General features: G+C 64.7%; 1 protein-coding gene across 1 annotated transcript in view; it reads right to left on the reverse strand.

Moving 5' to 3' along the window:
- The window catches only part of TNS3 (tensin 3), a 57,911-nt gene that overhangs the window by 15,808 nt on the left and 15,234 nt on the right, over positions 1-26,869 (reverse strand). The window contains exons 13-18 of the mRNA XM_090286985.1: positions 17,838-19,070; positions 12,327-12,472; positions 11,466-11,606; positions 11,063-11,076; positions 9,503-9,518; positions 358-397 (exon numbers count right to left, since the gene is read on the reverse strand). Of these exons, the coding sequence (XP_090143111.1) occupies positions 358-397; positions 9,503-9,518; positions 11,063-11,076; positions 11,466-11,606; positions 12,327-12,472; positions 17,838-19,070 (1,590 nt within the window). The remainder of the gene's footprint in view (positions 1-357; positions 398-9,502; positions 9,519-11,062; positions 11,077-11,465; positions 11,607-12,326; positions 12,473-17,837; positions 19,071-26,869) is intronic.

Consider the following 26,869-nt stretch of genomic DNA (forward strand, 5'->3'; position numbering starts at 1 on the left):
CAGGGCACGTGACATCGACGACAACAGACGTTTGCCTGTCTCCCGGGGACACGAAGAAGCTTACGAAGGCAGACAAATCACTCCCTCGCATATCAACTCCTGCTGATAATTACAAACGGTCGTTAAACTTCTTACGTAACCTGCAATTAGGAGTGAAATAACTTAAACCGAGGTCCACGTTATCCTTGTCTGCCCTGCTGAGGGAACGTGGGTTGTTATTTACCTAGAAAGTCAGCCTCGACCTGACCCGTAATAAGCAGGCCTGTTTTATTCCTAATGACCTTTCCTCTTTCCCTCCCTCCCCAACGTCTGCCCTTCACCGCTCACTCTTCTCTCTCAGCTCCTGCCCGGCCCGGCCCCGGCCCCCCCGGCGCTGTGTAGCTCCTGAGACAGTGTCCTTCTCAGCTTTTCAGGGCTTTCTGCAAAATGACACGTCTGTCTGCTTCTGTCTCTTCTTTCCGCTGTATTCTAGGGGTGAAGCTTGGGGGCCTCCAGGAGGGAGAGCCCCGACCACCGGCCACAAGACACGCTCGGCTCCGGGACCCCCAGCACCTCCTTCGACAGGGCCCAGAGGACGCACAGCTCCGCCCCGTCCTCCCCGTGGCTCCTGGGGCGCCGCCTCCCTGCGCGCTGCTTCTCCATGGCGACGAGTCCTGCCTCTGCTCTAGGGTTTTGCCTTACGGTTGCCATGAGGTTTCCACAAAACACTGTAGATAAAATAGTCCATTTTCTGCTGGTCAGCTCTAAATGAAAAGTATTATTTTCTAAAAAGCGAGACTTTATATGGGCAGTTTTGCAGCAGTTTTTTAAAGGGAGCGCTCACTTTATAATTCTTCTGTTAATTGTCCACGAACAGCAGGCCATTATTTGACCGGCCTTCTCGAAAGCCAAGGAAAGACGGGCCGGCAGCCAGGCAGAATGGGAATTAATTAGTGAAAACCCCCGAACGTCAGGAGAAGCAAGCGCCACGGCCCACTTTTCTGATGAAAATCGAGGTCCTGCATCTCTGGCCACATGACGTTCCGCAAACACAGGGGACGTGCCGGCCGGCCGTGGACACGCAGACACGCACCTCCTCGGCCTCGAGTTCTTCCTCTTACAAACTCTTCCATCCAGACCACCCAGGGTGATGGTGCTCCATCCATGGTGTGAGCTTCGTGTCTGCGGGGAGCACCAGGAAAGCCCTCTCATCTGGAAGCTTCGCGTTCCCCGGCGGGTGGGGCAGCCTGGGCAGCGCAGGACTCAGAGTTGCCCGTTTCCCTTTCGCCCACCAACGGGGAAGGACCAGAAAAGGCCAATAAAACAGCTCACGCCATCGGGGCCCTGTCTGAAGACGCCCGTATCTCTGTGAGGTCTGACCCAGAGGCGGGGGGGAGCAGCTTCCGCGCTCGGCGGGCGCCGCGCCGGGAATCCTCACGTGGCTGCAGCCGGGCAGCTCCTTCCTTCACAGCCGCTGTCTCCACGCTCAGGGTGCCCCGCGCGCCAGCCCAGGGGACGCCCAAGCCCCCAGCCCCCAGAGCGCACCCGCGCCTGCCGCGCGTGGCAGGAACACTCCCTGCTGCGGGGCTGTGAGGCTGCGCTGGGGCCGGGGCCCTGAGGTGCTCAGAGCTCTGGGTCTGAGGAGGTGCCGGCGGGCGGCGCTGGGCACTGGGGGCAGGAGAGGCCTCGCGACACCGGGGCTGAATCCAGTCGCCCTCTGCGCTCACTAAGTGCCCTTTTCTCCCTTAATCCTGGTGCAGCGCGGGCAGCAGACATCCTTCCTCCCCGACCACCTCCGGGTGCTGAGCACACGCACGCTGCTGTGCGCCCGCCGTCCTGAGGGCTGACGGCTGTCCCCACCCAGCCCCCACGGCCCCCCATCCCGGCCCCGGCTCCCCTGGCTGCTCTGTCTGTGAACCCAACTTGTCCCATCAGCAGGAACACGCGGGGCTTCTCCTCTCATGACTGCCTTGTCCCCAAGTTCCCTCCATGTTGGAGCAGTTGTCTGAACCCCCTTCCGCCCCAAGGCTGGAACATCTACCATGCGCTCAGCCGGTCGGAGGTGGCACTGGGACTCACAGAAGAAAGTGGCCTCCGTGACAGACCGCGGCTGTCCGGCTGCCTCCAGCCAATGGGGACCGTGGACCAGAGGGATTCCCGCAGACAGTGCCACAGAGGAGTGGGCGTCTGCCTCCTCTGGGGGAGCCACGGGACCCAGAGAAAATGCTCCCCTCACAGACGCAGAGTTCAGGGGGCTGGCGTGGAGACAATGGGGGCTGGAGTGGGGTCCCCTCACAGTGGCACCGAGTGACAGGAGCAGGTAGGCTACCTGCAGGAGCCCAGGGCCACCTGCCTGTCCCCTGGCCCTAGGGCAGGCCCCTGGGACACCACAGGACAGTGCGTCCCCAGGCATCCCCTCTTCGGGCCGAACTTTCTCTGGATTGGTTCAAGGACACAGGGTCACTGTCCTGGAGCCCGAGGGGAAAGGGGAAGACGCTGCCCTGTGACCCCGAGGAGTGCTCACCCTGGGCGAGGGCACGAGCAGACAGGGCCCGTGGGTGGGAGTGCCCCTGGAAGCCCAGGAAGCCTCTGTGTGCCCGGAGAACCCCGTTTCCTGGGGCAGATCTCAGCGGCACAGCTCCCGGGACCCCCGCCTGTCAGCACCCCAGGAACCTGCGCCCACACGGGGACCGGGACCCTCAGCGGCTGCGGCGGCATCTCCCTTCTTTCCAGGGACAAGAGTCTGCTGCTTTCAGGGCACCCCCACCTCCCGCCAGGGCCCTCACCTGGCAGCGCGTCCGCCCCCAGGACCGCGGCAGCGCCCTGAGCACGGAACGCGCACCCGCAGCCCCTCTCAGCCCGGCGTGGAACCCCGCGAGCTCGCCCTCCCGGCGCATGCGGCAGCCCCCGGCACCACGGTCAGTATTTCAAGCTCGGCCTGAGCCCAGAGGTTCGCAGCACGTGTTTCCCAGAAAAGGTAAGCTGGCGTCCTGAAAGCCCAACACGTCACGGATGGCCACCGCCCGCGAGGTCCTGGCCCAGGTGCGCGTGTCACGGGGAGCTGTGGCTCCGGGTCTCGCGGCGGTGAGCGGGGTGCCAACCGTCCTGCCTTCCCGACATCAGCTCTAACAAAGCCTCGGTCCCTCTGGCCCTGTGCCCAGACCCCTGGTCAGAAGGCTGGGTCCCAGCCCCGGGGGCGGCAGTCAGCACGGAGACCACAGAAAACCCAGGCAGGGCGGCAACGACGGACGTTCATCCTCGCGCGTCCCGGAGGCCGGGGGCCTGAGGCCCGGGTGCGGGCAGGGCTGCCTCCGCCCGAGGGCCCCCTCTCCCTCTGGCTCGTGGATGGCACCTGCTCCCCGTGTCCTCACGGGGCCGTCCCGCTGTGTGTGTCTGGGTCCTGGTCGCCTCTTCTCACAAGGACAGGAGTCCTGTCAGGTTAGGGCCCTGCCAGGTGACGTCCCTTCAGCTGACTCTCGTCTTGAGAGACCCACCTGCGAGTGCAGCAGCACCCTGACGGGGTGGGGGCACATAGGACATCATGGGGTGAACCTCTGGGAGGGACGTGATGTGGACCCACGCCTCGCCACCCCGTCCTGGGCTCCACTGCGTTTCCCCGCGACAGGCCAGTCCCATGGCCCAGGCGGAGGGTCCTGCTGACCTCAGTCCCCGAGTTTCCTCCTGGACGGCACCTGCTCACGGCCACGCGGGCCGGCCAGCGCCACGTCCCTGGCACTGCAGAACGCTCCCAAAATGCTGATGTGACCCAAGCAGGTAAAGCAAGACCAGACAACAAACGTCAGGAGGGAACCGTCCGGTCTCCCCGAGACAGCAGCGTCACGTCCGGTGCTGACTCTCCGGGACCTGATGCTGGGCGTGGCGTCACGGGGCCCTCGTGGGAAGCCTTCCTGCCCCTCTGCCCGCTGACCCACACCTGCTCCCGGCTCACTGGGGCCACACCGGCCAACGGCGTGGGCTCCGGGAAAGCCCTCGCCCTGCGAAGCCGTCCTGGCCCTTCCAGCCCCTTACTACACCCCCTGCTCCGCTTACTAAGGGCCCCAAAGAAAGCCTGAGGTGGCGACTGAGCCCCCAGGGGACACGAGATGGGGCGGGGAGAGCCGACACCCCGACGAGATTTCCTTCCCACCCAGGAGCACGCATTCCTGCCACTTACTTCTATCTCCTCAGCCGGGCCCGTCCCGGCCCGTGGGGCTCCGTGGGGTGGGTGTGTCCCCACAAGCCCCAAGTCCCTGAGTTGATTCCTGGTCAGGGCACCGGCCTGGGTTGCGGGTTTGGTCCCAGCTGGGGTATGTGCAAGAAGTGACTGATGGATGTTTCTCTCCCTCTTTCTCCCTCCCTTCCCCTCTCTCTAAAAATTAATAAAACCTTTTAAAAAATACAGGGAGGGGAAACAGAGGGCAGGAGACAGAAAAGGCAAAGTATCCAAAACAAGACCCTAATGTGTGAGCCGCTGGCCCCGAGCGGCCCCGACTGTCACGTCCCGAAGCCCCACGAGCCTCGGGGTCCTCACGCTCCCAGCAGAGTGTGGTGTCACGGCTCCGAGATTGCAGGTGGCTGCCCTGTGCTAGAATCTGGTGCCGTCACACATGTCCACTCACTTTACAAAGACAAGAAGAGGGAACCAGAGATGGCTGCGCCCATGCCGGTCTCGCCAGCTCGGACCCCCAGCCGAGGTGCCACGTGCCCAGGCGGCCCCATTAAGAAGCCTGTTCAAAGGAGGCCGACTCACCTCCACAGGTTGGGAAGCTCCCCACTTCATGAGACGCCCTGGCCTCCACCCGGGAGGTCTGTCAGACAGTGGCCTAAGCCCATAAAGGAACCCTCCCTGGAGAGATTGCTGTGGTCCCCAGATCCCCCCTCTGCCACTGGGGACAGGACGGGGAAGGGGCCGTGGGAGTCTCCACGCTGGGCCTTGGCTCCCACTCAAAGAGCCCAGACCCCTGCAGGAAGCCCCACGGGAGCGGGCCCTGGACACACCCGGCAGCCCAGCGCCCGCGCGGCCGAGGCCCACCACTCCCTCCTGGTGTAAACCGGCCAAATGCCTCTTCGCCTCCCTCCGGAGTTAAGGAAAACAGCTCCGTCCTAAGCAGGTAATTTCTGACATGACACACACATGGAGCCATGGGAAACCGCTGCGGTGCCAAGTGCACGGGAACGACAGGAAGCACGCGAGCCGACGTCACCTTCCTCTCAGCTGCAGAGAAGCCCCGAGACCCTGAGTGGGGCTCACAGGCTCTCAGGCTGGAAGAGGAGAGGTGACCCCTGACCGCTGGGGCGCGTCTCCTGGCCACCGCGCTGCATTTTCCACAACGCGGCGTTCTGAGGTTCCCGCTCTCTCCCTATTATTCGTCCTCATCCTTCCAGCAAAATCACACACGCGCTGTGTTGGCCCCGGGTCCGCAGAGGCAGGACCTCGCGGGACCCAAGGACACGGGCCCAAGCCGGCCACTGTCCCCTAGCACGTGCCCCGCCCAGGGCGGCTCACCTCAGAGAGGTCAGAGGTGAGACGCAGGGAAGGACCCAGCCTGTCTTCCCTCCGCAGCCTCTACGCACACAGGCCAGCAGGTCCTCCTGGGGACGAAGGTCTGGCACGGGGCACAGACGTGCTGGGCGCGCGCCTTCTGCCGCAGCCGTGGGGCAGACGGCAGTAACTCGCCCTGAACCCCCCACGCAGCTCCGGGCACCTGGTTTTAGCTTCTCCAGGAGGCCAGGCAGGAGCACCAGGGCAGCCTGGGGCCCTGTCCTTCCGAGGCCAGGGGCCCAGCAGCACAGCCCTGGCCTGGGGCAGGCGCATTCTTCTGCATTTTCTCGGTTTCAGCAGAAGAATGTGCTGTGCCGGGAAGCAGCCGCTCCGGAAAGCCGCACATCTGTGAACCAGGCTTTCCTCTGCCCCACGATCGGCGCAGACAAAGCGTGGCGTTGGGTCCCAGGGCCTCTGGACCCAGGCTGCTGCCAAGGGACCGGGACTCTGGGAAGAGCCACCTTCCTCCCTATCCTGTCCCCAGCTTCCTGGCTCTCAGACCCACAGCCCAGCCCGTCCCGCCCCTGCATCCCCTCCCCCACCACCCGGAGATCAGGTTTCAGCATCAGGGACCAGACTGGCCAGAGGCTGCCGGCCAGGGACTGAGTGCCGCTCACCTGGACACCCTGGGCGTGGGTCCATCCACAGAAGGGCCCGAGACGCTGAGGACTGGGCAGAGGCGCTCCGCGGGTTGGTCCCTGGTGGCCCCGTGTGAGGAGTGGCCTCCCACTCCCACTCCCACCCGGGCAGGGCCACCCGGGTCTGCGTCCCAGGGGGAGCTGGGCGGGACGCTGGGCGGCGCCCTCCCTGGAGGCCCATTCAGAGGGCGGCCGAGAGTCCGAAGGGCTGGGCGGCCTGGGACTGCGGTGGGCGGGCCTGCCCAGTCCGCTCCAGCAGCCGCCCGGGCTCCGCCTCACTCAGCTCAGCTCAGCTCCCCGTTCGCTTCCTTTTCGCTTCTTCCCCCCTTTTCCCTTCCCATCCCTTTCATCTCTTGTAAACTCCCAGCTGAAACCCTCCTCACCGTGTTTCAGGCCGGGGCCAGCGTCACCCAGGGCCAAGCAGCTGGGCCCGGGGAGGCGGCCACTCCCGGAGAGACACCCACACCGGCCTAGGAAGGCATCCCACCCCTGGGCCCGCCCCTCAAGAGCTGACTCCCCCAAAGTTGGACCTGACTCCCTGGGATCCCGTGCTCACAGGGGAGGAGCCTCCAGCACCCACCAGAGTCCCTGGTAGGCTCTGCACCCTGCCCACTGGGGTCCACACCCTGTCCGTCCCCCCTGGTGGGGGCATCGCCTGTCATCTGGCCCCGGCCCCCAGCCCTGCGGCCCTTCACTCCAGCCCTGCCCGGCGCGCGGGGACCCTCCTGTCCCTGCCCCGCCCGGTGTGCGGGGACCCTCCTGGCCCAGGTGCCCCCAGCTCTCGTCCGCAGTCTCATCTGTGCCACGGGCTGGGGGCCGTTTCCCCCGTGGGCTGCTGGCAGCCCCAAACACACACTGGCTGCCTCCCCCTTCTCTCTCACGTTCCCCCTTCTCTCTGAGAGGCCAACCCCCCGAGCCCACTGGTGAAGAGCTATAGAATCTTCAAAGCCCGTTTCAAATGGCCCCACATTTTTACAGGACTTGGGACACCGGAAAGATGTGCCGCACCTGTGGCCTGAAACCCGAAACCTGACGGGAACGAGCCTGTGCAGCAGAGGAGAGGGGCTGTCTCGTGTGGAACTCCCGCGGTGGAAGCTCTGGAGCAGACAGCACCCCCAGGTGCACACCCACCACGCGCGCCGCGGAGCGGGCACTCGCCCCTTTGCCCCTCCTGCCTTATGGGTCGGGCACAGTCCCACTCGGCCATCTTAAACCCTAACCCCCACAAGGCCAGGCCCCCGCCATCCCTCCCCGGCCAGCACCGCCTGCAGCACATGTGAACTGCGGCGGGCCCCTGCGCGGCAGGCCCCACACCGGCCGCCGACCGGCCCTGGGCAGCCCGTGACCCGCTCGTCAACCGGGGGACGGCTGGCAGGCCCGTGCCCCTCGGCACCCCTGGGCTGCAGGCCCGTCCTCTGGGCTGTTTACGAGTCCGTGTCTGCGGACCAGGGAGCAGAGCGGCCGGCCTTCCCCACGGCCCATCGCCCCGGGCAGCCCGGCCCAGGAAGGGCTGGGGCGGATGGACGAACAGGCAGACAGACGGATGGCGCCCTGCCTCCCTCAGCGGGGCTGCGGCCTCCTGGAGGAAGGAGGGAAGGGCCGGGAGGGAGGAGAGAGAGGAGGGAAGGAAGGGCGGAGAGGCGCGTTTCTGAGGAGGAAGGGGGCGCAGGAAGGCCTGTGGCCTGCGCTGTGGCAGGTGGGGAGCTGTGTGCGGGGGGGTCAGGGAGGCGGAGTGGTTGGCACAGCGCCTGCAGAGGGTGCCGAAGGGGCGTGGGGTGCTGCCCAGCCTGTCCCTCGCCTCCCTGTGCCCTGCCTGCCTGGGGCAACTCACTGAAAGGGGATCCAGGTCCCCCGACCACTCTGCTGCCCCACCCCCGCTTTCCAGGCAGCCCCTACCCACCCGGGCCAGGGAGGCGCCACGGGGCCTGCTGAGGCCCGACCCCACGGTCCACAGAGAAGGGACCCAACCCCACGGAACCCACCACACGGCCTCTGCGCCGCCCCGACCTGACGGTGGCCCTACCACACACCCCTCACAGAACCTTGTGTCTGTCCGTGTGACCCACCAGGGCCCCAGGGCGGCGACAAGGGCTTCCTTCTGTCCGAAGTGTGGAATCTCACTTCTCTGGCCTTTCGGTCTTTACAAGCGCACGCGTTCTGTGCGTGTGCACGCGTGTGAATGCTCAGGACGCCTCAGACACTGCGACCAGGCACCACCATGAACGCACACACACGCACGTGCTGCCATGTGTCTGTGAGAACTGGGCGGGACAGGACTTAACCAAACACACGCTCGGCTAGAGCCTCTGTCAAGGAGGCTCCCTAATTGGGGACCACCAGGTTCCACCGTGAACATCCCCAAAGGTTCTGACCAGCTGGGCCACAGCCAGTAACCAAGGGCGAGACCCAGGCGATGTGTCTGCGCCCCGCTTTCTCAGTGACTCGGACGGCTGACCTCTCAGGTCTCACGACCCGCACTCTTCCCAAGTGAGTGTGTTTGGATCCAGGAAGGCAGCCCCTCCCACCAGGCCGTGGATGCGATGTCCGTGGGGCTGGGGCGCGGGGGGCCTTGGGAAGGAGAGGAAAACCGCAAGGCACTGATGGAGCGCTTCCAGAAACGAATCACCTCAAGTTGTACACGCCAGGCTGCCCGCATGTCCTCACATCACCCCAGTTCCCAGGGACAGCCTGACCCCACACCGTCCTCCCCAGAGGAACAAGTGCTGTCACGCTGTGGGTGCCAGATTCTGTCCCCCATGGTGCCGACCTGCACGCGGCCCCGACCAACCCCTTCTCCCACCCGGACGGAGCGTCATCTCGATACACAGTGTGGCTTTGGGAGGCTTCACGGAGGACGGGGATCTGGAGTTTAAAAGCTACGTCTCATGTTTTCACGGGCACAGGCTGAGGTCTCCCTTCATTTCTGAGACTGCTCCCCCACCTCCCGGCGCCCGGCACACACGGCTCTGGCCACTTTTGCTCGAGTTTACGAGACGTTTCAAGATGCAGAGCTCTGGCCCCACGTGCCTGTCACCCCGTCCTAGGGCCCCCCGGCCACCCGCCTGCAGGGTGCGGACCCACAAGAGCAGACACGAGACCGGTGCTGCGACTCCAGAACAGGCCACCAGAGGGGGCGCATGAGCTGCTGAACAAACGCCAAGGCACAAAGACGCCTCTAAGCCGAAAGCCAGCCCACAGAAGCCGGCCTTCTGCGGTCACGGCCGCTCGGGCGGGGGTGCAGCCGGGCGGCGGGCTGTGGCTGAGGGGTCCGGCCACGGGCCGTCCTCGCGAGGTCTCTGAGCTGCCTCTGCTGACCGCGATGGCCGACCGACCGCACACGCACAGGCCCGGGCGGCCTGCTGCTCATTTTTAAATGCGGTTTTAAGCGGCCCGCTCTCCTGTCCCGTGTGTAGCCCGGCGGGGGCGCAGCGGTGCCGCACACTGGCCGTCCGGGGCCCCCACTCACCTGTGCTTGCTTCTGCACACACACACACACACGGGGACTGACTACACACACGCCATGACATGCATGCATGAGGACTTGCCCCTCAGCTCCTGCAAATGCAAAGCCATCGAAGCGCCTGGAAATGTCATCCACATCACACCCTGCAGGGACTTCCGTTCCGCTGCAAACGTTCTCATGAAAAGCTCATGAGATTTCAAAAGAGAAGCGAGTGGGGCCCAGGGAAGGAGAGCGGCGCCTGGGCGTTGTTTCTGTGCCCCGCTTTGGAAAGTGACAGCCTTCGAACGAAACACAAGGAAACACAATGAGCCTCGCCTCCAAGGGCTCCCCCTCCCTCCCCGGCGCCGGGGGCTCCCCTTCACGTCCTCCTGCGGCGACCTCCGCCCGTTAGAGGCTTCTGGAAGCAGCTCCAAGGGCCCGGTTTTGGACTCAGGATGACACCAGCCTCACAGCGCAAACGGGGCCACGTCCACCTCCCTGCGGGACCGTGGAGCAGTCACGCTCGCTCTCCTCTGAACGGCTGTGCGGCTCTCGGTGACCCACCTGCACACAGCCACGCGCCCGCTGAAGGGCGTCCAGCTCTCTCTGGTTTCTGCCGAGAGGGGGAGCCGCTACGGCTGGGTGGGCCGGTGTTCACCTCACCCCCTAGGGCCCTGCCCTGCGCTCACCTGGGCCCCTACAGAGCCTGGCCTTGCTGTTGTGGGATCTGGCTGGTTCTGGTCCAAACCCCACATCGTGGCTGTCCCGGGGACGGGGCGGGTGTGCGGGGGGCGGGGGGCAATGCCCCGGAGTTTGCTTCCATCGAAGTTATTAAACCACAGAAGGACAGACACACGGGACCAGACCAGCAGGTGCGGCAACACTGCAGCGTTCCCACCCCATGTGCCAGCCGCCCCTGCGAGGGAAGGCGGCGCATCACCGCGACGTCTGCGCGCAAAGAGGCGTTTACAGTGACACCGTGAAGGAAGCGGGTAGGCGGCCCTTCCCTGGGGAGAGGCAGGTTCAGGTCTCCTCTGGAGAAACGGAAGCGGCGCTTGCTGTCCTCGCCCGCCACTGCCACTCAGGAAAGAGGAAGCGGCAGGAGGCCCCCGTCCCACCGCCCAGCTGATGGCCATCGTGGGGACCCTCGCTTGTGCCCAGGGTGGAAATGCAGAGCACAGAGGACCCCGGCTCCGAAGAGCGGTGGCTTTAAAACGTGCGTAGGCTTTGGCTGCACGGCTCTGCCCGCCCGTGGTCGGGCCCTCCCGGCTCCCCAGGCACGTGGGGAACGACCTCCGGGAAGGGGGCCAAGGAACGGAACCGCCGTCCTGTTAACGTTCCCGCACCCTGACTGGGGCGTCTCAGACACGAGGCGAGGACACAAAGGGTCAGAAGCTGACCCATCCCAGTGACCAGCATCAAGGACATAAGGAACCAGGATGTGTCAGGGTGACCAGGAGCAAAGGGGGGTGGCGCTGCTGGCACCACAGAGCCCCACTTCATCTGTCGGGGGTTCCTGTCCTTCCTTTCAATTCCAGGAGCAGAGAGCCCGCAGTTCCCCCGCGGAGGCCACGGGACACGTGCACTCGCAGACCCACGGCCCTGCTGGGCCCCGGCAGAGACCCGATGCCCACGCCCACCCCGTGGGCTGCACGCATCCCTCCTCCTGCCCCCGTGAGAGCCGCCTGCACTGCTGCGGCTGAGACCGGACACGCGACACAGGAGGGGGTGCTGCCAGCACACCCCGTCGGCGGCCCGGGCAGGAGGAACGCGGGGCAGCATGGCGGCCGCGTCACTGGGGAGACAGCAGAGCCGGCTGTCCCAGGGCCCTTGCTGCGGGCAGGGCGGGGGCAGGGGGCGGTGCCGCTGCTTTCTCACCGTACGGGGTCTGCGGAGACACGGGGAACGCCGGCGTGGACGGCGTGGACTCACTGCCACTCTTGCTTGGAGAGAAGACCCCGCCGTCAACCCCGTCGAGGGCTGGGGGAAACCTGGCCATCGCCGTCTGAAAGTGACATGGGGGGGAGGGGTCAGCTCGCTGAGCTTGGGGACAGGGAGTGCTGCAGCCGTCGGGGCAAAGAGCAGGCGAGTAAGCCTGCGCTGCCTGCGCTGTGGCCACAGCTGCGTACGGGGACCCCCAATGAGACCCGGGCAGAGGACGGCAGCAGGACAGGCCCCAGACAGGGGCACTGGGGCTGCCGTGTTGTTGGGACCACAAGTGACCCTTTTCTGGGTCCCAACTCCTCCGCCTTGAGAATAAGTAAAACCCTAATTTGCAAGGGTTCCTGGCTTGGGAGTTCGCTGACCTGCCTTCCTTCAGCTCTGGTTAAAAGCCTGAACTGTCTCCTGGCCGATGCTCACTCTGTGATGTGCCCACGGGGTCCCACGTCCATGCTGACCCCTGTGCCCCGCTTCCCTCCGTGGCCCCTGAGGACGGGTGGGGGTTTGGGCTGCTTGGCGACTTTGGGGAACCTCTTCACCTTTGCTGCTGCTGACCACCCACTGACCTCCCACCTGCGACCCCCGGCCTCCCAGCGTGGCTGCAGCTCCGCTCCTCAGTCCCACACACAGCTCAGGGCAGAGGCCCAGGCGGCCGAGTGACCGGGGAGCTGCCCGGACATGGCAGACCATGCACCTGCCTCTCAGGAGGAGCCGTCTGTGTGACGGGCGGGTGTGGAGGTGACCTGCAGTCTGGGACGGGGCCCTGGGCCGAGGGTGGCCGTACCTCTGTGGCATCAGTTGGAGACAGGAGAGGCGCCAGGCTCGGAGGCTGCTCCACACCTGTGGGCTTCCCCCACCCAGATTCGTTGTCATACTGCCCGAGGCTCAGCTTCCGGAACCTTCTGCCCAGCGGCTCGTCGCCCGAGGGGCCTGTGAGGAGAGACACATGAGGCCACCGTGAATTACGGAGCCCGACTCAGGATGGCCTGGGGCCACCTCTAGGGGACCACGCTGCGCGTAGGGGCCCACGGCCTTTGTACAGAAGCTGTGATCCCCAGGCCTGGCCTTGCCACACTGGCCCCGACCTCTGTCCCAACAGAGAGGGTCTTACTGCGGCCCACCCTTTGCTTAGATGAATTAGCTCTTCTCCCCGAGCGCCCCTCAAGGGGCCTCTGCATACCCAGGACTTAACTCTGGGAACCAGTCACCCACACCGGAGGCCGGAACCCTCACAGCGGACGCTCAGACCCCCGAGGGGTGGCTCCCCGGCCACTGAAACAAGGAACTGCTGTGTGGCCCTGTGGCCCATCCTGGGTCTCTGCTCTGAAGAACTGGAAACAGGTGTCCAAACAGCACTCGTGCATGAACGCTCAGAGCAGCGCCATTCAGTTACCAGACGGTGGACGCAGCCCCACGCCCGGCCACGGAGCAGTGGACGGCCACGCCCAGTGCAGCCCTTGCAGACCACGGAAGCATCTGCAGCCCTAAGCTCGGGCTGCAACGCTGTGGGGAACCCTGGAGAACACGACGTTCAGAGAGCAAAGCCTACACGGAAGGCCACGTGTCACGTGATACTACTCACACGGACGCCCAGAGCAGAGGCGGAACGCAGAGGGGCTGCAGGGCCCGGGAGGGCCTGCTGCGGGGACAAGACACCGTCAGGGAAGAGGCGCCAGTCCTGGGGCTAGACAGGGCGACGGCTGCAGGGCGCTGGGAAGGCACTTGGTGCCCCTGCGCAGCGCCCTCCAAAGTGGGGAGAAGGGTCCATGCTGCGGCGGGGCCTGCTGGAGCCGCCCGTCCAGGCTCAGAGGGCCTGCGATGTCCCAGCCCTGGGCCGCCCGGGTGCACCACGCACTGCACAAGTGACCACACTGGAGCTGCAGAAAGCCACCACAGTCGCACGGTGCACCTGTCACTGATGCCCAAGCCCAGGGGCACCTCCCTTCTCCGGACCCCGGGGTACTCCCTCCCTCCCAGCTCTGTGGCACCCCCACCTGTGCAGACATGCTCAGAGGAGGCTGTCCCGGTGCCGAAGTGGCTGGGGTTGGGGCCTGGCCCCTCTCCTGCATCTGGGGCTCTCCCACGGGGTCTCGCCTGGAAGGGCAACAGTCGGGCACTGCTTCACGCTGAAGCCCTCGGCTGGGAGTCGGGGTTACGCTCACATCGCTTAGGCCGACGGTCCCCGCCATCAGCGGTGAGAAGTCAGTACTTCCACGGCTCTGTGCTCTGCATAAGCCAGTTGTCTGCGTCCGTGGGAGGACGTGGAGGGGCAGCCGTGTGGGGCCTGCCAGGACCTCAGCAGTGGGCCGGATGTTGATGCAACATGAACGAAATATTTTGATGGCACGAAATAAAGAGCCATCAGGTCTGAGGACCACAGAGCCAGCTCACTGTGGGGCCGCACACGTCACGGACTGAGTCACTCCTCGGTCACTTGGTTACTGGGGTGTCACCAGTCGAAGTGTCCCTGCACTTAAAGAACATGATCCACGAAACCCGCTCACGGACAGGGCCTCAGAGCAGCTGGGGGCCTGGGTGAGCGATGTCCTGAGGCCCCAGCAGGGCCTGGAGCAGGAAGGCACAGAGCGCCTGCAGGGAGCCCAATGCCCCACGTCGCCCCACTTTACAAGGTCGCCCAAAGCTCCGAGACCCTACCTTTGGACGGTCTCTTTCATCTATGGGTAGGGACTGTCCTGTGATAAAGCTCGGGAAGGTCCCTGCACCAGTTCAGAAGAACATGGGTCCTTGGACAGTCATCTGCATCCCCACCTGCACCCTGCCCCGCCATTTACTGTACAAGCATTACACATGCCAGAAAACAAGAGGAGTAAGTCACTAGCCCTGCCCTTGAGGGGCTCCCTGACTGGTGGCAGGGCCTGAGTTCAGGGGAATGGGGCACAGCCATGAGTTGTCCAGTTAGACAGAAGGAAACGGTCTATGTGTCATGGTGGACATGGAGGTCAGACGTGATGTGGACAGATGCCAAAATAGGGCCTGGAATACCGCCTGCACTCAGAGTAGCCATGCTTACAATCACCACCACCATCACCATCGTCATCATCACCACCATTACCTCCACCATAACCACCACCACCACCATCACTGCCATCACCATCATCACCACCACCATCACCACCTACATATCACCATCATTCTCATCATCACCGCTACCACCAACACAGCCACCACCACCTTCCCCATTATGACTGTCGTGCTGGTATGAGGAGACTTTGTCCGCACTAACCAGACCCACAGTGGGCGGCTGCAGACTGCAGGGCTCATGCTGTGTACTGGGTGGGACACGCAGCAATTCCTAGGAGGGACTCCAGCAAACACCGCCCTCACTCCTTTCCACCAGGCGACTCATGGTCTTTCTGACAATCAGGACACAGTCCGCAAGGACTGAGGAGTTCTGACTGAGATGCCTGGCCGGCCTTTACTGACAACCGGAACTGAGACATTGCACAGCGCGCGTCTGGGGACGAGATGGAGGGGTTGCAGCACCTTGGAACTCTCCAGCCGTCCCCCGCCTGTGAGCTAGGCTCAAGGAGGCCCTGGTCAGACACAGCCCCGTGTCAATGGGCTGAGCCCGCAGGACACAGACAGGCAGTGCTGTACTGTGGGGGTGACAGCCACCATTCTGGGCATGCAGGAAGCCCTTCCGACTCGCCGGCCCCCTTACTCAGCACAGCAGAACTGTGAGCCGCGTGCAGCCTGCCTCAGCTTGGCAGCCTGGCCTCCCATCAAGGGGGCGGACGTGCCCTGGGGATCTGGAAATTCCCCAAACCTGCTGCAATGTTCCCAGACTCAGAACCAGCCGGCTCGTGCCACATTTCTGTGGCCTTCCCTGCCACCCAGTGATCTTTTTCTGACCTTATCCAAATGAGAGATGTAAAAACTGAGGTTTAAGTTTTAAAGCCAAGTGGGCTCCCACACCTGCCAGGCGGGATGGATTTTGCTTCTCCTCAACTCCAGTGGCCGAGAGCTGCAGGTGTGTCTTCTGCTGGGATCTCTCCTGAGACAAACGCCCCGATCGAGGGCCACGAGCCCACCGGCCGCTGCTCTGGGAGCCTCCACACGGCCCGGGTCCTGCGCATCCGCCGCGGCCTGAGTCTCAGTGGCGGCGCCTCCAGCCTGGCGCAGACCCGGCGCAGGAGCCTGCTGCGGCACGCAGGGCCGCGCTCGGGCCGGGAGGACCTGGCCGCTCTGCCGGCCACCCCGTGGGCTGGAGCTGCCTGCTGCCCAGTCGGCTGTGGCTCAGCTTCCTGACAGACGGTCACCTCCAAATTTCAAAGAAGTCTCTGAAGACGAGTGTCCAGTTTGCTGCCATGTAAGCTGCTGACGTCACCAGGGCCCTAAAAGCATGGAGCCCCCGCTAAAGGCCCATGGCTCCTGCCAAAGGCAAACGCAATGGCCTTCCTTAAACTGAAGTCTGTGGTCAAGAACCGAACACACTGAGCTTTGCTGGTTTATTGCTGAAGTACCCAAATCCTTTCATTTACAAAATGTCATTACTTTTATAATAAAAGGAACTAAAGGTGATCTAAAAGCAAAATAAAAATTTCAGTAACTAAAACTGGCAGGTTTATCAAGCAACTTGAGTGTGACGCGTCCAGGGGACGGCACATGAAGCAGCTGTCACGTCAACAGTCGGGCATCACGAGGGACTGTGTTCCAACCACTGGGAAACATACAAACCTAAAGCTACCGGAGGGCCTGAGATCCTTTTCCCCACGTCCACTCAGACACCTCCAGCCACCCCGCACACCTCAAAGGAGAGGTCCGTCCAGGAGGAAAACGTCTGATGTCACTGTTTCCGAGTGGCGTCTCTGAAGCAGGCCTTGGGAGGAGGGGCGTGTGCTCAGACGGAACTTTGCTCCCACCGAGTCCTTGCTCGGCTCCTGACTTCCGGCCGGCGCTGGGCTGAGGTCGCACGGTGGCTGCCGTAGAACTGCAGCTCTGTGTCTGCGTGATCTAGTCTGACAGTCTGTCTGCTCATGGGAGACTTATCTTCTCCCGGCTCCCGGCTCAGGACAGACAGGGTGGCAGGTCCCCAGGGCAGCTGGTGCGTCACACTGCTCACCTGCGACCCCGGTGTTGGACCGGTGCGTGCAGACCCTTCCGTGGGCCAGGCTCTGGGACAGGGCGTCTTTTAACAGACGCAACGAGCAGACACGCAGAGATGACGTCCTTCACCCGCCCAAACCGCAGGGTCCCCCGCCGCACGGCACAGTGGCACACAGACCTGCCGCACTCACGACCGGCGCGTCCCACATGCGCGGTTCTGAAACCCACCCGCTATGACCTGTGTGGCCTTGGGCGGGAACGTTGCTTCCTGACCCCTCTGGAAACGCAACTGTAAGACGGGCTCTGACCCTGCAGTGGGGGGTGGGGGCCTTGGCAGAGGAGAGTCCCCGACACTGGAAACGGGGTCCCTGCATCAGGCTCGGGAACACGGACCCAGCGTCTGTGCTGCCTTCACCCCCTCCAGTCGGGACAGGCACGGGCGGGGCGCCGGGAGCCAGCTGCGCCTAGAGACGCGCCAGCACGGGGGGGCCCGGCCCCCGAGGTCCCCACATCCTCGGCCTTGCCCGGTCAGAGCACCTGGGCTCCGTGTCCAGAGACCTCAGCAGCCTTGGATGCCTGGCCTGAGCCCGTCCCCTCTGTGTGGAACCTTCTAGGTGCACATTCTCCCCGAGGCCTTCACACACTGCCGCCCGCCCCACCAGCCCCGCTCCATGACAGCACGCTCTGCCTGCGGACGTCCGCCCGGGCCCCCCAGCCTTGTGCCTCCACAAGACAGAGCCCGTCACAGACCCGATCCCAACACATGTCCCACGTTCACGTCTCCCTCCAGCCGAGACCCCTGCCTGTCAATGACAGCCACCCTGGCCCTCCCACTGCCACGTCCCAGGGGTAATGCCTGTGCAGCCTGCCTCCGAGTCAGCGTGGCTCCCCCGCTGCTGCAGGGGTACACACGGGAGTCCCCAGCAGCTGCGCCCTGTGCTGGGCCTCCTGCCCTGGGCTCTGCCACACCTGTCAGCCCCATCCCTGAATCTGCCCCTCCCCCCTTGCCGTCCCTCCCACCCCCCCACTCCAGCACGACCCTCTGCCCCCTGCGTGGCCAGTTCAGGGACATCTCACGCATCAGGACTCTGCAGTAGCCTCCCTGTCCCCACGAGGCCATGTTCCTGGGCCCGCTGTCGGCTCCACTCCTCCTCAGTGAAGGACCTGACTCCCCGTCACTGCCCTGGGACGGGGACGCAGTGAGCGTCCCCGTGAGACGCCAGCTCACCTCGCTGTGCGGGGGCCCTGCCGGGGTCCTCTCTTCTATCCTGCAGGCGGCTGCCCGCCCGGAGCCCGCCTCCCACGCTGTCCGGGGCTGCGGGGCCATTGGCCTGGCTGCCCAGCGTGCTCAGGTGGGTGGGGAGGGGCTCGAAGGTGGGGTCCAGCTCCAGGATCAGTCTGTTGAGCTGCTCGATGGATTGGTCGATGTCCAGGGTGGGTGAGCCAGGGGCGGGGTCTGGGCTGGGCCCCGGGCCCGTCCCATTCACGATGCTGGTGCCTGGGAGCTTGGCTCTCAGCGCTTTGCTGGGAGGGGGCCGCTGGGTGTCGAAGGGATGGGGCCCAGGGCCTATGCTGCTCTGTGTGGGCGCTCTGCTGCTGGCCCCCCGGACGGGGGTGCCCAGGAGCGTGGGCTGGGCTGGCGCCAGGCGGGAACTGTCTGCTGGGCCACGGCCGAAGAGCCGGGCCTCCCCGTCGGGGGCAAAGCTGTACTGGTGGGCGGCGACCATCTGCTGCTGGCGCACCCAGGTCTGCGTGGAGTAGCCGCTCTGCTCGTAGGCCTGCGCCTGCGCGGACACGCAGGGCGCCCCGAGCTCGGGCTGCAGCTGCTTGGGCTCGCGGCTCCCGAACGCCTCCTGCGCATACAGGGTCGCCACGCCGAGGCCCAGGTCCGCGGCCAGGGCGCCGTGCTGGTCTTCCCCCGCGTGGCTGCCAAAGCCCTCCGACAGCAGTGAGTTGTGGCTGCTCTGGGGGCAGGCGCAGGGGCCCGGGTGGGCCGACGGGTGTCCCTCCGAGGAGGACAGGGTCCCGACGCTGCCCACGCTGTGCAGGTCGTGGCTGGGCATCTCGTCGTCCAGGATGTCCGTCTCCCGGTCCTTTGGGGCAGCGTCTCCGTTCACGTGGACTTGGGCCGGCACGACGTGACGCGTCCCGCTGAACTTGCTGCGAGCATCAGTCATGTCCTTGAGGGGGCTTCCGGAATCTTCTAGGCCGAAGCCGCTGAGCAGCTGATCCAACTCGGCCTTCTCCCGAGGGCTCAGGCCCCTCTTGGGCCCCAGAGCCAGGTGCTCCTCAGTCCTGTCTGTCTTCACGGAAGCTGTGGAGTGGCCGGAGTCGCTGCTGACCGACAGGGTGTGGTCGCTGTGGTCTGGGCTGCTGGCGGCGGGCATGCCGGGGTCCGAGGTGCTCTTCTTCCTCACCTTGGCATAGAGGCTGCCGTCGACAGGGCCCTGTGTGTGTGGCACTGTGGGGAGAGAGCGGGAGAGGACGGTCAGTCTGGGGTGACGAGGCTGCAGGCCCTTGGAGTGGTGGGACCCCTGTCTGAGCCAATAAACGAACTCGTAGCAGACAGACAACGCACAGTAGTGAGGGTGCCTGAGTCTCTGCACCCAAGTGGCAGCGCAAAGCAATTCCCAGGACCAGCTTCAGGCCCTAAGACGTTTCTGCCTTTTTATGCAGAGACGGTCATTCGGGGTCACTGGCCTGGAGGGCTCACAGGTAATTCCAGCATCGGTGTGAACGCTGAACTCACTCAGCGTGTAAATCCCCAGGAATCGAGGATGGGCTACGCATGGCAGACTGGGTGCCCCGCCTGCCCATCGGCACTGCTGAGCCTCTGCCAAGGCCAGGCAGCAGGTTTTCACTAATGAGACAGAACAACACTCAGACCTGCTCACATCAAAGTGTGTCACTCGGCGGAGGCCTCCGTCCTCCTGGTGCTGCGGCGTCTCCGGGCCACAAGTGGCCCGATGCATGTGGGGCAGGACAGAACCTACCTCTGCGCCGTGATCTGTGCACACTTACGGGTGGGGATGATGGCGAGGCCTCTGCACGGTGTTAGCTAAGCCCTGCTACGGCCATTCATGCCTCCGGGCCTCATATGGCTCCCGCCTGGGTCCCCGGAAGCTTGGAGAGGCACCCACAGCACGCAGGACCGGCCAGCAGCGGCTCCCCACCTCGCCCTCCCCAGGGGAGCTGCAGGCAACCACAACGGGGCTGCTGAGGGCGTGGCCCTCGGTCCTTGGGCCCTGGGAGCTGCTGTGGAGGGACCTGTCCTGAGCACCCGGATCTGGCCCTGGTGTGCTGCATTCCTTGGCACGGTCAGTGGCTTTCGCCTTTGGAAACGTGGGGTGACAGTCCAGCGCAGACCTGTGGGTGTCTGGGTGCCGGGCAACAGCATGTGTGGCAGGGCCCTTATTTCAAAGACAGCACAGGAAGTGGGATGGGCAGTGAGGGGGACGGCAATACTGGGGGGCAGACCAGCCTGGACACTCCCCACAGACACCTTGAGAAGTTCCCTGGGGACGAGCCTCTCAGTGGAGGGCAGGTGCCGGCTTCTGGCCTGGGAGCCCCTCAGGGTGATGGCTCTCTGATGGCCGGTGTTGACCGAGCGCCTGTCACGGGCAGACACTCAGCAACGTCCCCACTTCACAGTGACGAGCTGCCATCCTCCTGACAGATGGGCACCTGAGGCTCCTGAGGTCAGGCAGCTGCCGGGAAGCTCCGACCTGTGTGCCAGCTGCCCACCGCCCTCCTGCTCAGAGAGCAAGGACGCACACAGTCCAGGCCGGGCGGCACTGTCACTCTGAACGGGCTCAGTGCATGGTCCTGGGCCTGGGCAGAGGCGGCACCGTGGAAAGGCCTGTGCGCGGGGCTCTGGAGGTGAACGCCAGGACGCCCAGGAAGCCGGCGCTGAGCTTCAAGGCCCAGGGAAACATCCCCTCGACAATGCTCAAGTGCGAACTGCCACCCGTTCGTGAGCCACCAGGGGCACTTTCAGATGCTGCTGGGGGTGTGGGGACAGCCAGCAGGCATGCCACACCGGCCCTGGGCCACCAAGCCCTGTGTCCCTTGACCTTCAACCCCCAGCGGTGACACGAGTGTGGGGGGTGCTCCCCATGGGGTCTGACGGGAGCACGAGAAGACCCAGCACACAGCTGCCTCCACAGCCCTGGGGAGATTCCGGAACCCACCAGTCCGAGCTGCAGGCTGGGGCCCTTCTGCCGCTCTGCAGGGCGGGAGGAGCAGACAGGCAGCCTGGGTCGACAGTCTGTGCCCTGGGAGAATCCCAGTCCCCACGTCACGGAGGGGGTCAGCCCAGCGCCAGGCCCCGGCGGGCAGCCAGAGGACAGACCATGGCCACAGCTGGCGCCGGAGAGGGGGGTGAGCCCGAGAACTCAACAGATTTCTTTCTGCAAAGACTGTGCAGCTGTGACCGCACCCCCAAGTCTGAGTTAAAGCGCACTGGCCTGGCAAGGCCCCGGGGATGGAGGCCGGCGCTGCACCACGTCAGGCACTCGGGGGGCTGGCAAGATTCCGCTGCCGCCAGTGGCGTGGGGCAGATGTGAGCCTGGAGGGCTCTGGCTGCCCGGCTTGGCCTCAGTGTTTAAATGAGACGTCTGAGCTTGCAGTCCCAGCTCACGGGGTGGGGGGTCGTCTGAACGGGTCCTCACCCAGGCAGTGCAGACCCTGGTCCCCAGGCAGGGACATGGTATGCCGGGACCCCGCAGGTTTTCTGGGCAGACGCAGGACAAGAGCCTTTAATGTCCCTCTGTGTCCCCCTTCCCTTCCTGCTGCCCCGCCTCCCGCCGAGACCAGAACCAAGGCCCCTCAAAGGATCCTGGCCTGTCTGGCAGCGAGACCCCTGCACCCTCCAACACATGTACACACCCAGTGACAGAGACACCCTGGGGGGCGGAGCCCCTGGGCAGGAACCAGGAGGAAGCATGGGGGGGCGGGGGGGAGGGCAGAGCCGCAGTGATGACCCCACCCCCCGCTTCTGAAAGGCGCCTCCTCAAGGAGGGGAAGAGGGTCTCAGAGAACGACCTGAAAACGGGGAAGATGAGCAAAGAAGAGCTGACGCTTCCTTCCCTCACAGCTGAGCAGGTAACCCAGTGCCCACCCGTGCGCGGAGGTGTGCTCTCAGGTGTGCGCGCCGACGTGCACTCAAGGGTGTGTGCCCAGGTGTGCGCTAGCCGGTAAGTAGAGACGCTCTTTCCGAGTGCCAGCCACTGGGCCACTGAAAAGGTGGAGGAGTGTCTGCAATACCCCCAGCCTAGCTTCCAACCAAACCAAGCTAGACCACGGATGGACAAACCTGGGGGCCTACCCGGCGACCAGGACTCCTTCTTCAGTGGGCTGACCTACGAGTCTTAGAGGTTCCACCTCTGACAGGTCTGCTCCCAAAGCCACTTCCCATTTCAAAGAGCACAGATGCCCTCTCTGCACAGCGTCCGTGGAGGAAAACGGAAAACTCACCTCCAGGAACTGGCAGCAGGGCTTGCTCAGCCCGTGGGGCCGCTGGCTGCTAACAGGCGTGGCGTCCTCACATGGGCGGGGACAGCCAGTCTGGGGACAGGGACAGGAGCGGAGGGTAGGCAGGTGCCCTTCCAAGGCATCCATGGGCAACAGCCCCAGAAAGGGAGCTGGGTGAGCCAGGGGTGCTCCCAGGAAGACGGGACACCTGGGATGCGCTCTCTGCCACTGGGCTGTCGTCCTAAAGACGCGGCTCCATCCCAGCATCTCCCGGGAGCCGAGACCCCGGGCCGCCGGGGCGGCCTTCCTGAACTCCCCGGCCATGCTGACGGGCAGGATCACAGACGAGGAGGAGGAGACTGGGCTGGCACTGCAGACGGAGAGCCTGCCGCACGCTGCCTGCCCCGCACCCCACACCAGCCCTGCACTCCGCCGCTTTAATACCTAGGAATGTCAAACCCAACCCACTTTTACACAAAATTAGCAATTTAATTTTGGAAAGGAATTTCCCGGAATGCTTTCCCAGCAACTCCACACACACACAGTCGTTTCTTAGGAGGGACTCAGGCACCCTGTCTCCCTCCCTAGCTCCTGAAGGGGCTCCTTGTCCAGACAGTCCTGCCTTTTGCAGCTGCTGGGTGGGTGGGGGCAGGGTTCCATTCCTGCCCTGGGCTGATGTGGGGGCCTCGGGCTGTGCGACTCTGTCCTATCGTCAGTGCCACCAGCCTGTTACCCACACACGATCACCTCATGCCCACGTGCCCAGAGTCCCCAGGGCCCGGAGCCCCCCTCACCCCAGGACAGGCTACTTCTCTACGTGACCCGCCGACCACTGATGACCCCTGCTGCCCCTGTGGCCCCACGTGGGCCGTCTCCAGGCGACTCCCTCACTGGGCCGCCAGCAAAGCCACTCAGCAGGCCACAGCGTCCCTGCAGGTGGAGGCACAGACGAGAATAGCCCCTACAGCTCCCGCGGCCACTGAGGGTCCCACAGCTGCAGCCCTCCCGGGAGAAGCATCCGGAACGAGAGGAAGGAGACGCTGCCCTCAGCCTCTGTGTCCAGCGCCCTGAGTGGGCACAGCTCCACAGGCCCCAGCTCCACCCGGCACTGGGGGGGGGGGGGGGCGTGCAGGGTCAGGAACCTGCAGGGAATGTGCGGAAGGAGGGGCTTATCTTGCATGACATAAAGCCAAACTCCCAGAACTTCGCTCTAAACAGTGAATTTTGCTGAATACCAATCACACTCCACTGAACAACAACCATGAAATTGGGGCCCAGAGCCACGCGTCCACTGCCTGGTGCCTGAACGCCTGGACCTGGGCTCAAGCCCCACGAGACCTCACGGTTCCCTGCTCTCCTGGTGTCTGTTCCGGGCGGCCTCCCACGTGCTGGTGGTCATGCAGGACGGCAGCGGGGCCACGTCCTCCCGGCCCCGCCCCAGAGTCCACGCCCTCACACAGTGCTTTGTGCAGACGTCCCTGTCCACAACTGAACCCAGGAAAGGGCCCTTGTACGTGAAGAAGATGGTCACGAAATAAAGACAGAAACAAGACACGCAACGGCCTGAGCCCACCCACCCTGCTGCGGCTCCTCGTGCCCCTCCCCCTCTGCCCCCCCCAGGACCTGCCCGACCCCCTGGACAGCGGCACTGTGTCCTCCTCAGGACGACTGTCCTGGTCCCTGGTGCCTGCCTCAGAGCAAAGCTTGCTGGCCTTTCTGGTCTCATTTTTAAAATTGGACCATCTACGGGAAAAGAGGCCAGTGCCCCTGACGGAAGAGTCAGGCCCTGCATGTTTTAAACATTCTTGCAACACACGGTTGAAAACCGTTGCCTGGAGTGACTTGGCCGTGTGTCTTCACTCCTAGACTTTCTGGAACCGTCCGCCTGGGCAGAGTCCCAGCCTGACCACGGCTGTGTGATACCACGATGCCTCCTTTTCTGTAGAGAAGCCACCTGGCCAGGGGCTGTCCCCAAGTGCTGCCCTGGATCACTGTGTCCATCCAGGGACCAAGAGATTGGGAAACAAGAATGGATTTTTAAAAATTTATCCACATTCTGGAAGCTGCTGTCATGACTGCCACGACGCAGGCCCATGGCAGCACGTGGTCTGTCTGTCCCTCCACGTGGTCTGCAGCTGCAGCATCTGCCCAGGGTCCCCTCACTCGGCGCTGGTCAGGACGCCCTGCATCTGCTTTGCATCCCTGCCCCCAGCAGAGGACACCAAGGGCTGGGGGCGCCTGCACTCGGGCCTTTGAGAACATCCCCTTTCATCTGCCACACCAGACGCCTGCCCCGGGCTTCTCTATTCAAAGCCACTACCCGCAGGGCGTGAGCATGGCCGGCGCCTCTGGGCAGACAAGCCCACTGCTCTCCCACCGAGGAGTCCCATTAGTGCCTCCCTGGGGCACACACAGCAGAGCCCCCCCTGAGCGGCAGGGCAGGAGGCCCAGGGCAGTGGCACCGGCGCACCTGCCTGCCAAGGGGGCTGCTGAGAACCCCTACCTCTGCAGCTCTTGGCAAATGTTTTCTAACGAGCAGCCTCTAAAGTCTTGGGGAAACACAGATTAAGGAAAGAAAATAGTGAGGCATTCTGGGGACGGACGTGCCCCACTGTGGGACCCAACTCCAGGAGGTCCCAGGCCCTCCTGGCGGCCCGGGCAGCTCTGGAATGTGGCAGGGATTCGGCATGGGCGGTGGCCGGCACGTCCCGGACATGGTGACTGCCCAGACGGCCCACACAATTGTGACCGCGGCCAGCGCTGCGCCTGTCCCACACCCCAACTCGCCTGACACGTCCGGGGCACCGTCCTGGCAGTGCTGACGGTGCCGCCCGGCCCTTTCGGACACGCCTAGTGCAAACATCCCGGCCCCGGAGAAGGAGCGGTAACGTCGCCGACCTAAGAAAGAGCCAAGTGTCCCCCCGCGGCCTGCAGGTCCCTCCTGCCAACGGTGCAGGCTGCAGTCCCAACCCCGCAGCTCCCAGCCCACCGGCCCCCAGGACATCTCTGCCCTTGGGAAGCTCCGTCTGCCCAGCAGCTCAGACAGGCTGGCTCGGCCGCAGGTGTGGGTGGGTGTGCGGGAGCCGCACAGGCACACACACGCACATGCACACGCACCCAGGCGAGCTCCCTGCTTACCTTCCTTCCACACCACCCGACGGCTCCTTCAGTCCAGGACTGTGGAACCCAATTTTGCGGGAAGAAAACAAGCATCCCGGGCTGGGCGTGCCTGCCCTGGTCCCGCCCCCGGCCCCGGCGCACAGAAGGTGGAGGAGCTTGTTGGCTGAGCAGGACGTGGACTCTGCCAAAGCGGCCAAAGCAGTGTAAACACGGGGCGGGGCTTGGTGCAATCAGGTTTGGTGAAATTGGAATTCCAGAGGCTCAGGAAGTGGAGAAAAGGCGTGGCAAGGCGGGTGAGGCAGTCAGGCCTCCGGACCGCTCAGCCCGGGAGCCAGCGCCAGCCCCTGGGTCTACAAGCCGCGGCTCTGCACCCACTCAGCGTGGGGAGGCCCCTCCTCCCTGGCCCTCGGTGCTCCTCGGGGCTGAGGCCAGTGTCAGGGTAAACGGCACACGGGACTTCTGGCACCGTTTCCTCCCCCGCCCTGTTCCCTTAGCCAGGGGCCACATCCCCCAGGGGCCCCGTGTCTGCCACGCTCTGCACAAAGTGCATGGGAAGGAGTGTGGGAAGAGCCTGTCCTGGGCACGGACAAGAAGGACAGCTGGTGGCCATGCGTCACGTCAGGGGGCGGGGGTGGGGTGCACGGGGGGCAGCCCTGCTCTCCCAGGCTTCTGGTTCCATGTGTCAAGTATTTAACCAGCACCTGTGCCCTCCCGTGCTGGTGCCGCCGCCAGGGACTCTGAGGCCGCCGTGGCAGAGTGCGCCTGCGGGGAGAAGCGTGCAGCCTGCCTCTCAGTAGGAGGAATGGAACGGGAGTCCCCCGCAGGACACGGCAGCTCAGCCACGTCCCCAGCCAGGGCCGCTGCTAGAAGGGACGGGAGTGGGGAAGGGCCTGACCCCGGGCAGGGACGGCACGAGCCAGGCACCTGGGCCCGAGCGGAGGCGGAGGTGGGCAGAGGAAGGCAGCACTGCCCTGAGGCGACAAGGTCCCCTCTCCCCCTCCCCGCCTGCCGGGCCTCACCCCCGGGGCAGAGGTGCAAGGAGCCCAGCGGGATGGCTGGCCCCAGGGGACAGCTAAGGGCATCGGGACGTTTACCAAGCTCGGCCTCCCTCACACCCAAGAGGCCTGGGGCGTGTGGGGAGTGGCAGAGGGGGATTCAGGAAGCAGACGTCTCCCCTCGAGGGACGCAGGTGCTTTCCGGAAGGCGGCTGCCCAGAGACCAACAAAGCTGAGGGACAGCGGGGCCTGGGCGGCCGTGGAGGTGGCTTTGTAGCAGCAGTGAGAACGTTTAGGGGACCCTCTGCTGGAGCCCAGTGTGCTCGGCGACCCGGGCCCTGAAGAGGCAGGCGGGCGCCCACACAGGGCGGCACCCGGAGGCCACACCTGCGTCCCCAGGCCGGGCTGCAGCCTCAGACACGCTGCCAGAAGCCCGGGGGGACAAGAGCCATGTGCCACCTGAAGCGCACACTCGGGGACCCCGGTGTGGGCCACAGCTGTCCCCGTCTCGTCCCTGCGCGCTCACGAGCCCTGGAGATGGGCGGGTCGCTCTCCCCGCCACTGGGCCCCGCTGCTGCATGGCCGGGGGCGCCGGGCTGACAAGAGGCGCGTGGGCTGCCGCGCCCTCCAACGGGCCTGGTTCTCAGTCAGCGGTTGGAAGACGCACCGTCCA

This window comes from Furipterus horrens, unplaced genomic scaffold, assembly GCF_987537825.1.
Source record: "Furipterus horrens unplaced genomic scaffold, mFurHor1.1.pri manual_scaffold_9, whole genome shotgun sequence".
Classification (NCBI taxonomy): Eukaryota; Metazoa; Chordata; class Mammalia; order Chiroptera; family Furipteridae; genus Furipterus; species Furipterus horrens.